The sequence below is a fragment of the Zootoca vivipara genome, chromosome 3, assembly GCF_963506605.1.
Source record: "Zootoca vivipara chromosome 3, rZooViv1.1, whole genome shotgun sequence".
Lineage (NCBI taxonomy): Eukaryota > Metazoa > Chordata > Lepidosauria > Squamata > Lacertidae > Zootoca > Zootoca vivipara.
Window position 1 is genome coordinate 12,452,334 of NC_083278.1, and position 15,243 is coordinate 12,467,576.

The 15,243-nt window shown below is 43.7% G+C and overlaps 1 protein-coding gene across 1 annotated transcript in view; it reads right to left on the minus strand.

Annotated features, from left to right (window-relative positions):
• The window catches only part of PAK5 (p21 (RAC1) activated kinase 5), a 51,615-nt gene that overhangs the window by 17,637 nt on the left and 18,735 nt on the right, over nt 1–15,243 (minus strand). Inside the window, exon 3 of the mRNA XM_035110085.2 lies at nt 8,718–9,503. Within this exon, the coding sequence (XP_034965976.2) occupies nt 8,718–9,503 (786 nt within the window). The remainder of the gene's footprint in view (nt 1–8,717; nt 9,504–15,243) is intronic.

Genomic DNA, 15,243 nt, shown 5'->3' on the forward strand with positions numbered 1-15,243 from the left:
TAATTTGTGATCAGATATCTGGTAGGAGATGATGGGAGTGGAGTCAAGCAACACCTAGAGAGCCCTGGGCTACCCACCCCTGCCTTATGGGTAAACAGCTGTAATGCCAGTGGTTCTGAATAGAGCATAAATATCCTTGGCTCAAGAGATCCTTTGACCTGTGTGGACGGTCTTAGCACCTCTGAACATTTTAGTTTCTTACTCCACAAAAGGATGTAGTGCAGCAGGGGGGAAATGCGGGCAACAGCAGGTGATATGATCAGGAGGCTGGAACATCTTTCTTACGAGGGAAGGTGAAATTTTTCAAGGAAAAGGGTGTGTGTGTGTGTGTGTGTGTGTGTGAAGAATGGTGTTCACAAATAAAACTGAATGGCAGTAGATTCCATTTTGATGAGAGCAAGGACATATTCACCAAGCACATAATTCAATTATGGAATTGGCTGTCATGTGGTGATGACTACTGGTTTAGATGGCTCTGGGGGGGGGTGTTGAACAAATACACAGAAGACAGACCTATCAATGGGGCTTAATGAGGTAATCTGTGCTGGATACCAGTTTCTGTTGAGAGGGGAACAGCTGGAGAGAGGTCTATTGACTTCATCTTCTTCTTGTGGGCTTTCTGGACAATGTAAGAAACAGGACACTTGGCTACATGGACCTTCATTCTGATCCAACATGGCTGTTCTTCACAGTATGAGCTATAGGTGACTGTAGCTACCAATGGTCTACTGAAATCAGTCCCAATATTTCAATATGTCCTTTCTAAACCTGAAGCTATCACAATAGCACAATGAGGAAAGGTCACAGCTCAGTGGTAGAACATCTGCTTTGCATGCAGAAGGTCCTAAGGTCAGTCCCTGGCATCTCCAGGAAGGGCTGCTGTCAGTCAACATAGACATTATTGAGCTAGATGGACCATTGGTCTGACCACATGGCCATTGGTCTGACCATATGGACCATTCGGCAGCTTTGTATGTTCTTAATACAATGGACCTAGAACTTCCTTGTTCTCAGAAGGAATTTTAACTCAAGTATTGTATTTATGCTTGATTTCAAAGCTGATGATCTTAATGCTATTTTTAAGGTAAATGCTTTTCTCTAGGCATATGAAGCTGCCTCCCAGTTGGTGAAATTTTAGTCTGTCTTGCTTGGTAGTACCCAAGTAACATTGGTTCTCCAAGGTTTAAGGCTTTGATAGTACCTGCTACCAGAAGCCCTTGAACTGGTGATGTCAGGGAATGAACTAATGTGGGCTTGAACAAAGGATCCTTCTTTCAGCATTTTAAAAATGCCACTTTTGTGTGGTTTTACAATGTTTAACTTTTTTCCATTATTATTCTAATTAATGGATGGATTGATCAGTTGGGTGAAAGCCAAAGAGCTGAACTTATTAACAATCCGTAACTGGCAGAGAGAACCACTAGCGAAGACTCAAAATCAAAAGATGTAGCATCTCTACATAACCTGTAGGAACAGATAATTTCCAGGGTTAATGGTCCAGGCTTTCCATGTGTTTGGATGAAGAGATATTGGGAAAATAGTTCCCCAGCTGCCTTTACAATGTTACAAAGCTGTGTATCTGGCAAAATGAAAAAGTAGTCCACGTGTGTTGGGGGTTAGGCCACCATGCCCAGTGGCAAGGGATTATGGGGGTTGCAGTCCACAATATCTGGAGAGCAAACTTGGGTCCCCAGCTGTTGTTGGACTACAGTTCCCATCATCCATGACCATTGGTCCTGCTAGCTATGAATGATAGGAGTTGTAGTCCAACAACAGCTGGAGACCCAAGTTTGAGAAGCACTGGGCTAACCCCTGGGGTGCGGTTGTATATTTATGTGTGTAATCTCCAATCAGTAGCGTACATGCAACTTGAGTGAACTATGTGTATATAGCACAGAATATCACACAATAAGATTTCATTTCTGAGGGAATTTATAAGATGGGCACATCAAATAGGAGCTTAACCTCTTTTTAAAAGGAGCCTTCTCAAAGAAAAATACAGGAGTTAGCCATTTCCGGAATTATTTCCTAAAATAACCAACTCTTTTTTAAAAAAACCAAACAAAAACCTTATTGTTTAAATCAAAAAGTCAAAAAGAAATTAAATCAGTGGCAGCCTTTACAAGATGACAATGATGTTTTACGTTTACGCTTAATCAGATTTGCTCGTGAGAGTTTAGAATTCAGACTACTGCATTCTTTGTTGTTGTTTTTTTAAATACCCCACCTAGCTTTTTATCCATTTATTCTTGACATTCTCAAATATTCTTCTGAGCCAGTCTGAGGAAATTGTACCTATGAGGGTGCAAGATTAACAACAACAAAAAATGTAAACCATTTCTGAAAAGGATTAATTTCCAGCTTTGTTCAAAGCAAAAGAGCTTGGGATAATGTGTGTAACATCTCCGACGTGGGTGGGGGTTTCAACGCAGACTCATGATGTAGCACAATTACAAATAATTATAGCTGTGAATTTATTTAATCAATCAATTTCAGTGGTGCACAGGGAGGACAAAGCATAGAGCTCTTAAACAGCTCTCCGTTGCTAGTTTTACTGCTGGCTGGCAGCCAGGAGTTCCCTGATCCATGTTAGTTAAATGCACATTAATCTGAATTTGGCAGTGTAATCAAGGATCCAACTGAACTGTGAAATTGAATTCTGCAGTGGAACATCATTTGACCATTTTATGCTAAGAGTGCAGGGTGAGGTGGAGGGGAGAAAGGGAGTTCGCTGCAGCATCAATTTGTCACTGTAGGCTGCTGCATGGCACGGGAGTGTTTTTGAGTAGGTTGTACTCAATGGAGGGAGATAGATTTAATGCAGAGATTAGTGTCTGGCAAACTCTTGTGTCCGGCGAACTCGCTCGTCTTTTAATCTCACAGCAAGCTTTGATGGAAAGAAGGCTTCCTGCGAGCTCAGAAGTGTAGAACTGCCGGGCTTCTCTTTCTCAAAGAAGAGCTCTTTCAAAGGCTCCAAAAACTGCTGACTATCCACCCAGTGTGGAACCCCCAACTGCATTTTACAGCTGCACATTTCGGAGATATAAAAGAGCTGGATGCCGGCAACAGATGTGTGTGATTATTTCGCCCGTGAATTAATGGCAACCTGCTTTAATGAGCTCGCTGTATCTCGCAAAATGAAAAGGGAATCCATGTTTGCTGGGGATTGGCTCAGCACCATGCTTAACATGGGAGGCTGGCTGCTAATAATCTAAGTGCATGGCTGGCTGCTTCTCTGACTCTTCCTCTAGTGCAAGACCTCTCAGTTTCAGATTTTTTGTAGAAGTGGAGCGGTGGCTTGCATTCATAAGGAGAGCCTCTCTGGAAGAGATCGAGCCTATTCCATATTCTGTTGCCAACGTTGATGAGCATCTCACCAAATAGTTAACAAAAAACCCTAGTTATGGAGGGAAAAAATGGCATTTGTCAGTCGCTTCGGTGGAAGGGACAGACTGCTCTTTTGGGTGGGAGACCTTCCAAAGATCTCTGGTTCATTAGAAGGCCTGCTCTCAGTTTTTTTCTGAGTGTCTGAGGCTATACCTTTTCAAACTTTTCTCAGATCATGACAACTGAAAGTGTGAAAGCCAAAAATGCAGGAAACCAAGCATGCCTTGAAGACAACCATCCCTGGACTGCTACAAAACCAGATGTAAAGTTGATATCCTACCAAGGTAGCATTGGTTCCTGTAACTACAGTGTGAGAATCTGGGCTGGGCACAACTTTGTAATGCAGAAGCTGTTATATTGATATATATTCATATTTGTTTACAACCATATCCCACTGTCCTTCCATGATGGAATTCAAGCCAGAAGGTTTCCCATCTGGCCTCCCATCCAGGTAGTGACCAGACACAGATCTGCTTAGCTTACACAAGGTTCTCTTTCATGTGACTTTAGACCACATCTTGAGAGGCTTTGCTGTGTTTGCTTTTTAATTATGTGAAGAGCTATAGCAGTTGCCTCCTCTCTTTCTTCCAGATCATTGAAATTAAGCATGTCTATATGCCAGTCCTCTTCCACCCTTTAAATGAATGGTTACATGTTCTCTCCATGAGAAAGCTCTTGACCAGGCATCCCCAAACTTTGGCCCTCCAGATGTTTTGGGCTACAATTCCCATCATCCCTGACCACTGGTCCTCTTAGCTAGGGACCATGGGAGCTGTAGGCCAAAACATCTGGAGGGTCGCAGTTTGGGGATGCTTGCTCTTGACAAATATCCAGCAAATTATTGAGAAGAGGTTGGTTGGTAATTATTCTGCCCCCTCTCCTCCTTGTCTTTTGAGAATGATGTGGGCAGCTCACATGTTAGATAGAGTCTAATTACCTTTCCATGTTAGTGATTTGAAATTTACTTTAATGAATTGAATCAGCATTAGCATTTTTTTTAAAAGGCATGGCCGACTACAAGAGACATGTTTAAGGGAAAAAAGAAAAACAAAACAAGCTTTTGTAAAAATGCACTCATGCTTATATTTTACACACACTTATGACTCAAGATGCTCCATTATTATTATTTTTGCTTTCTGTGACATGCGTAACAGAAGATAAACTTGACACACCTTAATTCTAATCAGGTCTAAGCATAGAGATCCATAGCATTGATAAATCCAGACAGTGGCATGCACTATACGTATTGTTTCATTGCATACTTCTTTTTGACATTTATATTTTAATTGATTCCCCCAAAGGAAATTCTTTGAATGACCGAAGAAAATGGAAAGAGGTGGAGGGAAGGGAATCTGATTGTTCAGGTCCAGGTCAACAGAGCAGATTAAGTTCTGACAAGAAATCCATCAAAAGCACAGCACTGAAACGGAACATGCTGCTGCTGCAGAAGCAGCTGCTCTGCCTATTCTCTGTGTAACGCAAGCAAGGATGTTCTCCCTTTGGCACAAAGGGGCTTTTAGTTGCTAGGAGGTGGATATCCCTCCTGCTTAAAGAAACAACCATTTTGTACACTTCAAAAGAGCAAGGTGTAAGAGATTGCTGGGGGTGGGTGGGGAGTCAAACATCTGATTCGAATGCAATCGAAAGCGCTGATCCAGAAATCCAGCCTCTGTGGGTACGTAGGTGGATAACTGCATCTCTGCAGAATAGCAGAGGAAAACAGACGATGGACATCCCATTCTGACATGTTCAATTAAATAAAATGAAGTGCAGTTTCCCCCACCCGATCCCGGTACGAAGCTGATTCACTGAAGTGAAGACTGACTCAATGGGCATTGTGGACTGCAGTTCAGGCATGTGATGAAATGTGTCGCATAGCCCGTAGCCTGCCCCCCCCCCTGGATTCGCCATGGGGCCGAACTGAAATGAAATGAAGAACAGGTTCAGAATGCCAACTTGGAATGAATGGGAGAATGTGCCGATGAGCAAAAAATGATAATAAACTTGTGGGGTTTCCTGTTACAAGATGCGGTAGTGACGGCTATAGGCTCAGATGGCTTTTCAGGGTGATTAGACAAAGTCATAGATAAGCAGGATACCCAAATGGAAGTTGGAGCCTTTGAGGCAGTATATCTCTGAATGGGGTTGGGAGGGGGTGGGGGGGGAGGAAGGCACAGCAATTATGTGTCCAGGGCAGCTATCTACCAGCTCCATCTGGTACGCAGGCTGAGACCCTACCTGCCCACGGACTGTCTGGCTAGTTATCTCCCACTTGGTGCATGCTCTAGTTATCTCCCACTTGGACTACTGCAATGTGCTCTATGTGGGGCTACCTTTGAAGGTGACCTGGAAACTACAATTAATCCAGAATGCAGCAGCTAGACTGGTGCCTGGAAGAGGTTGCTGGTACCTTATAACACCGGTCCTTAAAGACCTACATTGGCTCCCAGTACGTTTCAGAGCACAATTCAAAGTGTTGGTGCTGACCTTGAAAGCCCTAAACGGCCTCAGCCCAGTATACCTGAAGGAGCGTCTCCACCCCTATCATTCTCTCCTCCGAGAGCCTTCTGGTGGTTCCCTCACTGTAAGAAGTGAGGATACAAGGAGCCAGGCAGAGAACCTTCTCGGTGGTGGCACCCGCCCTGTGGAACGCCCTCCCACCAGATGTCAAGGAAATAAACAACTATCTGACTTTTAGAATACATCCGAAGGCAACCCTGTTTAGGGAAGTTTTTAATGTTTGATGTCTTATTGTGGTTTTAATATTATGTTGGGAGCTGCCCAGAGTGACTGGGAAAACCAGTCAGTTTGGCGGGATATAAATAGTAAATTATTATATTCTAGCATGGAAGGGAAGCTGCCTTCATGCCCAGATTTCTGGGCTTCCTGGAGATGTCTGGTTGGCTACCATTGGGAACAGGATACTGGATTAGATGGGGATCAGGGTTCCTTTTATGCTTTTATGGGCAAAGTCAGCTCATATTGTACAGTTCTAAAAGGCTCAGTTAAACTAGCTCTTACTCTGGAATAAACCTACCAGGATTGTACTGGGGGCAACGGCATATATCGTTGCAAAAGTCTTCTCCGTAGCAAAGACTTTTACTATTTGCTTGTATCAATTGAAGCTCAACCACATATGGAGCAATAGCAGCTAGGTACAGATTTGCTATTTCATAAGGCTTGCTCGTGTCTGTGCATTTAGGCTGTAGCGTTCCATGCACATGCTCAGGCACTTAGCAAGGAGAAATATTCAGTCTAGAAGTAGGAAATGGTTAACATTTTGGAAGGTCTTCAGGATGATATTGAAGTCACTGAAAAATGTCAAGGGAGATTTACAGAGAAAGGGGCAAAATTTAGATACCTCCATCTCCGGAGGTAATTCCAAAAACAAACCTTAACTAAAAATAATGACGGGGAGCTAAATGATCTAAGTCATTAATTGATTTTTAGACTTAAACCATCACACACACACACCCCGGGGAAGACATCTGTTGTTGTTTTTTCCTTATGCAAAAACACTGTTTGTTTTGGAAATCATAGACTGGTTGCAGCAGACAGATGAAACAGGCGCTGCAGTCCTATATCTGCTGACCAGGAAGTAAGTTCCATTGCACTCAACAGCCCTTTACTTCTGCATAGTCATGTATAGAATGGCACTGTGAGTCAGAAGCATCCTTTTAACATGGAACACTCCGATATGAGAGGTATTTTTGAGAAGATGCCCTTTATTCCTATGTGCTCAAATCCTCATGGGAAAAAGGCTTCAAACGATTGCTCCCAAGATTGAGTGGGCCCGGTGCGTGTTGCGTCTGCATGACGTCACATCGTCTGGAGAAGCCGGCCACTGAACTGACAACATGTGATGCATGTGACATCATGCACACACAATAAGGGTGTGTGTGTGTCTTTCCAACAAACATTGAGAAGGGTGAAGACACATTGGCCCACTAAAGTTGGGGCACCTGGCTTCATGAGAACCACGGCGTTGCTCACAGGAGAAGCTATCAAGCATCTAGAGGAGTCATGGGGAACCTGTGGCCCTTCAGATGTGGTTGGAACACAACTCACGTCAGCCACAGCCAGCATGGCCAATGGTCAGTGATGGTGCGTACTGTAGTCCAACGACATCCTTGATCTATAGGCCATTCTAGACACTGCATTGAATGTGTGAGTGCCAATAGAACTTGTTCTATTGGACTCTTAAACTTTGACAAGAAATTTGAATATAATATTAGCAATATAGTTTTATAGGTAGGAATGTAATGTGTGTAGGTAAGGCATGTCAATGTAGGTAATTGATTTTTTGTTCATGTCTTGTATTCTTTGTTTATGCCTTGTATGTCTTGTATGACGAATGGTATGAATGTCTGTGTATGTATCACTCTTTGTTTTAATTTTGTGTAATAAATAAATAAATAAATAAATAAATAAATAAATAAATAAATAAAATGAATGTGTGAGTGCCGCCCAAAACAGCAACCACCCACTGACTCCCTCCTCTTTAACATATTGGATAACTTACCTCTTCCTGATCTACATCACTGGATTTCGCTTGTTTGCAGTGGAGTGCTAATGCCGTAAAGTTAGGACCCACAACAGGCAAATTCTATTTAACGTAGTGGGAAGTGGGGTGGGACAGATAAACATTTGGCTATTATTATTATTATTATTATTATTATTATTATTATTATTATTACTATTTTGCAGCTGTGCATTTAAGTGTCGTGTAGAGGGATGCCACAGCAATTGGACTGCCCTCATTTTTGCTATTTGTCTGACTGTCCTTTAATGCAACTTTTCCCCACTGCTGTCTGGTTTACTATCTGCCAAGAAAACAAATGATGATTGGCTGCTTGGGCAACTTCTTCTGCATGGTGGTGGTCAGTGGGGTGGGGGTGGGCAGAGAACAGTAGCTGGGTATGGAAACTCTGGTACCAGCTAGCCAAAAATGTATAGATCATTATGGGATGCATACTTAGATCCCCATCCAGATGCACCTCCCATTGGAAGAAATGAAGTGAGCACCCATATTTGTAAACAATGGGTTAGCTGCTGGAAGGACACCTAAAAGCACAGATATCTGAGACTCTCTTCAATTAGATCTGATATCATGAAGCAGACAGGTGGGAAATTTATAGGCAACAAATTGATTGGTTTTGAACATCTCTAGTAATATCTGTTGGCCAAACAAACAGACAGACAAACAAAAAACCACGTCTTCTGTAGGACCCACAGGGATACTGGGGCTAAAATCAGATTGCAAAATAAGTGTTCAACTCCAAATACTGAAACGACCACAATGTCGAAAAGGTTGACCTGTAAAAATTTACCTTTGGAATGCCTGCTGCGGTTTCTGATAATCGAGGGTAGGTATATGAGCTATACGAATGGCCTTGCTGATGGGACTTAAAAGCACTTGCTCCATAGGGCATGATTGGCTCTTGGAGACCAGAGCCTGACCTGGACCTCTGTCTCATGGCAGGTTGAGGGCTTGTCTGGTTTACATAGGACGACTTTGGCCTTTTGTCATAATCATCCTTGGCCCAGTTGCTGTCACTGTACTCTAGTCTCTCTCCTGAGCAATGACTGTGAATGGAAGTCCTAGAAGGAGTGAAATGAAAAGGTTCTTTATAATCCAGGGACGATCCGCTAGGAGCCCTCTGATATTCCAGCTTCAAGCCACCATACTCATTCAGTTTGCTTTTCGTTTCCATGTGAGCATGATAATCTGGCAAAAACCTAGACATATCAGACTTCAGGGGCTTAGCTTCCGAAAAATACATTTCACTGGCTTTCACTTTCGCCATGTGCCCATTTTGCTTGGCAGCGCAGCTGCCCCTGGAATATCTGTCCAACTCTTCCCCATGAATGCTCTTGTCTCTGTATTTTTCAGCAAGGAAGTCCGTAGCAGTCTCCGACTCACTCGAATACTGAGAATACGTGATGTAGCCATTTTCCTGCTGGTGAATTTCGATGTGATTGGCGTGTCCCAGGCGAGGGGTGGGAGGGCTCTCCTTCCGGAGCGAGTTGGAACGTGTCACAGAGATATTGTCGAATTCTTCAAGCAACCCATTGATTGAAGTATCCTTGCAAGGTTTATTTCCTCTAACGATGGTCTGGGAACAGAAGATAGCTTTTGATTAAAGACCGTCTTAGATTTCATGTTACTGTGATAAAACTATTGAGCAGAGCAATTTCAACAATGCGGCAAGGAACAGACTGACAGCCCGCCATGTCCCTCCATCAAATGTAATGTTTTAGGACCAAAAAAAGCCATTTCCTCCTAAAGATGCATTATTGCATACTGCTGAAAACTCCATATACAAGTAGAGACTATTATAATAAATTGCTACTTGATGCCAGTCTGTACCAATGCCAGGCAAAGCTAACAACTAGTTTGCCAGCATACAACTGAATGAAAAGAAATCGCTCCCCAGTTTAGATTTACTTATACAAGTGGATATGGAGCACAGGATGTGCTGCTTATTATTGGGCACTTTATTCTTCCCTAAAAAGAACACTTAAGGTAACACTACCAAGGCACTGTGAGGCAGAAAGAAGAAAAGGAACGAGATATACAAGGGATACTTTTCTTTTTGGCTCTAAACAGTGTTCATGGCATCTCAAACTGAGCTTTAATAACCTACTCGCTTCTCACAGAGCCAGAAGCCCAGGAATAGCTAGAGTGCCATCCTGTCAGGAAATGGGCTGAGGGGGAATGGTGGAGACCGGTCCCCTCCTCCTGCACTTCCCAGAGAAGAGGGAGAAAGCATAGATTTAGAACAGTGGTTTGCAGAAGGTCACAGGTCAGAGACTGCAGAGGGGAGAAGCTGGGAAATAATGGGAGAGGAGGAAGAAGAAGTAACAGATTCTGTGTCACTGGAAAGCATGCCAGACCCTCCCTCTCCCAGGTCCCGGCAGGCTTTGAGAGTAGGAGAACAGAAAGCTCAGAGGAAGAAAGCACAGATTAGCCGATGTAGGAATGACGTATAATAGGAGAGATGGAGGGGGTGGGACTTTATTCGGAGCAATGCCATTGTCCGAGAGGAGACATTCTACATCTCCTTCTGTGAAAATTGAATAAATTTCCTTGGTAAGAACGTCTTGTTTTCCCATTTCTGGCAGCCGGGAGGGGGATCGGATTCCCGGAAGCCTGACACATACCCCATACGTGTCCTGATTTTCCAGGAACAGTCCCAGAATTATGAAAGTCACCCTGGCTTCTGAATTGTCCCCATTCCCCACCCCCAGTGCTGCCGCCACCATGCTTGGGGAGGAGGTTGAGCCGCCACTTTTCTTGAGCGGTGGCAGCGAAGGAGCATCCCATTGCCTCTCCATGGCTGCTGCAGCCAGCCTCCTCCCTTGAGGAGGAGCTAGAGAGGGGTCGAGGAGGAGGAGAGGGTGCCATCAGGGCCCACCCCCACGGCTCTGAGGGGCAGGCAGAGAGCAGGGCTTGCACTGGTTTCTGTTTGCAATTATAAGCTGGTGTTGCTGTTTTGTGGCTTTTGATACTGAAACCATAGGGTCGAGCGAGATGCAGCAGATGTGCTCCCCTTTGACTTTGAAGCCATTCAGTAATGTGACAGCGTTTCAATGGACAGCCCATTCATATTTAATTACCACATCATAAAACAGCACGGTTGGCAATGAAATGCTTTATAATTTAATGCAAGGCTGAAGCACCCAAGGGAAACCCACTTCCCCTGTGTCAACATGTTGCTCAGATACAAGGGCCAATTTAATATTCTCCCTGTGTTTAGGCTTCAAGGCAGAGGAGATTCTTCTCTCTCTCTCTCCCCTCCCACCTTGCTCTCCCTCCCTCACTTATTTTGTCTGTGCTTGTGGATTCTCTCTATGCTTCTCTGAGCAGAGAGGGGGACCCTATGGAGGCATGAGGTTGCTCTGCATACAAAATGATTTATTCCCCCTTCCTCCACCTGAAACAGCTGTTGTTTCATTGTTGTTCAACCCACACACCACCTCCTGGAGGAATTCTGAAGACACCGTCACTTAATTGGGCCTGAATCCTAATGAAAATCCATGTGTTGAAGAGAAAGCTACTCCTTGCAATAGATGGGAGATGGGAGCAGGGAAGGGTGTGATTTGCCCAGATACTGCGGCTTTGTAAAGGCCTCCTGGAGCTGACATAGGCAGTGGGTGATACTAATTCCTAATCATCATCAGTGCTTTTTTGCAGCTGGAACTGAGAGGAACTCAATTCCAGCACCTCTCAGGTGGGTGCCATTGCAATTATAAGAGAACAAGTTCATGGTGAGTTCCAGCACCTCTTTTTCTAGAAAAAATAGCACTACTACTACTACTACTACTACTACTACTACTACTACTAATGTTTTTTGTACCCTACTGATCTGACTGGGTTGCCCCAGCCACTCTGGGCAGCTTCTAACAAATATAAAAGCATAATAAAACACCAAACAATTAAAACTTCCCTATATAAGGCTGCCTTCAGATGTCTTCTAAAAGTTGACATCTGATAGGAGGATGTTCCACAGGGTAGGCACCACTACCAGGAAAGCCCTCTGCCTGGTTCCCTGTAACTTCACTTCTCTCCATGAGAGAACCGCCAGAAGGCCCTCGGAGCTGGATCTCAGTGTCCAGGCAGAACAATGGGGGTGGAGACGCTCCTTCGGGTATACTGGGCTTTAAAGATCATGCCAGTAACCAGCAGCCCATAACCTCTTTGTGAGCATCAAAGCGTGGGTCCCTCATTTGTGGAATTATCTCCCCAGGGAGGCACAATTTTTATCTATTTATATTTGGGAGCAACAATTTTTCTCTTAGCCCAGACTTTTTTACTCTTAAACTTAGGGGCAGCATTGTGGCCTCTTCTAATGGAGTCGGATCCTGCCTTTTGATTTTTTTTAGCTGTGTTCTTAGGGTTTTGTGGTTGTTCTTAGTTGTTGTTGTTGTTTTAAAAAAAGTTACTTTGGATAACTTTGTGAGAAAATAAATCATCATCATCATCAACAACAACAACAACAACAGGGCCTTGCCTGCCTGATGGCCATATTTGTTGGATATTTGCAAACTGCATTACACAGGGCATATGTTTTTAAAGAAAAATCAAGATTATGTTTTTGCTTTTTAAATATAAAAAAACCCCAAACCCATACAAAAGGATTCATTTGGGGCACAGTTGCTAATCTCCAGTGATTTCTCCTCCAAGAGGAAACCAAAGCTTGGTATGACTTGACTGTGGGACTTCATAACGCTCAAGGATGTGGGGAAACTCAGAAGATTTATGGTCACAGAATGAGGGAAAGAAACATGGTAACTTCCAGATATTGTTGGAATCTATTCTCTACGAGCTCCAACCAATGTGGTCAATGGTCAGGGATGATGGGAACTGTAGTTCAAGAACACCTGGAAGGCCACCCCCTTCATAATAGTATAAAATTACAAAATATTGTTGCATGTTCCCCATATTGCTAAGCAATGAGAAGTCCTGTTTCCTCTTTTATCACATATGGAGAAGGAAAACTCTGATCCAAAACTTTTGCTGTCTTGCAGGATATCTTCAGGAGAGAAAAAAGCTCAGGAGTAAACCCTACACAAATCTGGAGTGGAGTCCCTAAGATGGCTGGATGGCGCCTTGTGTGGCTCCTTCCGACAACTCCTGCAGCCAAGCTGGTGCCTAACGTATCACTCTGCTTTCCATTGGATCAGATCACATCAGCATGGCTGAAAGGAGGGATCTGGTCATCTGGGCAACCCAGGATCTCCAGACGCAGTGACCAGGCTGAGCTTCACCACTGGAGGCACACTCCATTGTCTCCCCATTGCCAACAATACCAGCAAGGCATAGTTGCAGGCAAGCAGCATATATTCTCCTAGGAGGTGAGCTGAACTGGTGTCTCACATCAGACCTTACCTAAGAACTTAAGAAGAGTCTGATGGATCAGACCAAAGATCCATCTAGTCCTTCACTTTGCTCTCACAGTGGCCAACCAGATGTCTATGGAGAACCCACTGTACCCCTCCCATGATGGCAGCAAAGAAGCAGATAAGAAGAGTTCTTACCAAGTAGTTTATTCAATATTCACAGTGAGAGACAAAGGAATGTGGTCTCTCTCTAGGTAATGGCGTTGCTCCAAGTAAAGTCCCACTCCCTCCATCTCTCCCATACAGTATTACGTCACCCCTGTGCCAGCTGATCTGTGCTTTCTGCCCCTGAGCTTTCTGTTCTGCTACTCTCAGTGCACACCTGGTCCTAGGAGAGGAGTGGTGGTCAGGAATGCTTTCTAGAGACACTGAGTCTGTCAGCTGTCTCTCCCCTGGTGCTTCTTCTTCCTGCTATTCTCCCAATATTTCCCAGCTTCTCCCCTCTGAACTATGACCCTCTGCAAACCACTGTTCTAAATCTATACTGCCCTCCTTTTCTCAGGAAGTTGCAGGAAGGGGGGGCGGTTCCCACAAGCCGAGCCTGATCACAACCGCACCGTCCCCAATTGTGATTCCCAGCAAAAGGCTTGTGCTTTCAACCTGCATTCATAGTCCACACACCCATTTTATTGTTTATAACAATGAGTTGACCAGAGGTACAAGTTGCTCTCAAAAAGTTTCCAAACAGGGGCTGGGGCAGGACAAGAAGAGGACGTTCTCCCACATGGCACCCCTGAGCATAGCAAAGACGAGAGCATGCACCGCCCCACCGTTTCAGCTGCTATTTGTTATCATACCGCTACCTCTGGTGAGTGCTAAACAGCACGCATTAATGCAAACCAGAATGCAGCTTGGGAGAGATCAATATCGCAATGCTAAGTTATGCCACACCTCTGTGCCATAGCGACTCTCATACATTAAAATCAATGAAAGCCAATCTCTTTGAGTTAAAGCCCACTTCTCCTTAAGAGCAGATATCTTCTGCTTTCCATTGCTTTCTGAAGAGTTCCGGCATTTGTTCTGGCTGCCGGTGACAATAGCCATAATTCATGGTGTTATGTTAGCGGCCTGTTCTCTAGTGATAAGCTATAATGGATCTGTCTGTAAGAACAGCTGTCTCACCATGTTACAAAGAGGAGATGAAAAACAGCTCCTGTTTAAAAACCACTGTATTAACGCTGACTATAATGAAGTAGATGATTAACTGCTTTGCCCCAATAAGAACTCACGTTAAGCAAATAATTCTATATTTTATGTTCATGTTGAGGATGCATTCCCGCTTTTCCCTTAAAGAAATAGTATATTTCTAAGTGTGCATTTATAGGACAAGTAACAACTAAAATGGACAGAAACATATACACATGCAGCCATTCGTGAAAGATTCCTTTGAAGAGCCAGGCCTAAATTCTGTACAAATCTAATTAATGTTCTCATATTAATTCATGAATATTTGAGGGGGAAAGAGGAGCTTTATACAGAGGGAAAGGCACTTACATCCCTAAAGATAAATTAAGTATAAACAACCATGTTCTGACTTCAGAAAATAGTCAATGATAAACTCCCCAATCCACCATTAATATAAAATGGCTATTCACAAGTGGGTGCCAGGGAAATTGTACTGGTTTGTATTCTGACCCCAATATTATAGTTGTCTTCTAGTAGACGATTAACTCAAACCTATGTTCTGTCTGATTCTATCCCATTTTATTTCTGTTGGTGGGTGGATAGGGGAATTGGGGCTGAGTGAAAACAGTCACCCAAAATTCTCCATGCTGTCTGTAGGTGTTGAAACTGGGAGACAGAATTTTGCCCGATGTTCTCTCTGATGGGGAGGTGAGAGTTCTCTGCCGTTTGGGTGGGGATAAAAAAAGAAAATGTCTGGAAAATTTCTCAGAAAACACTCTCCTGAGAAATTCCTCTTAAATAATGAATGGTGGATTGGTGGATATTGGT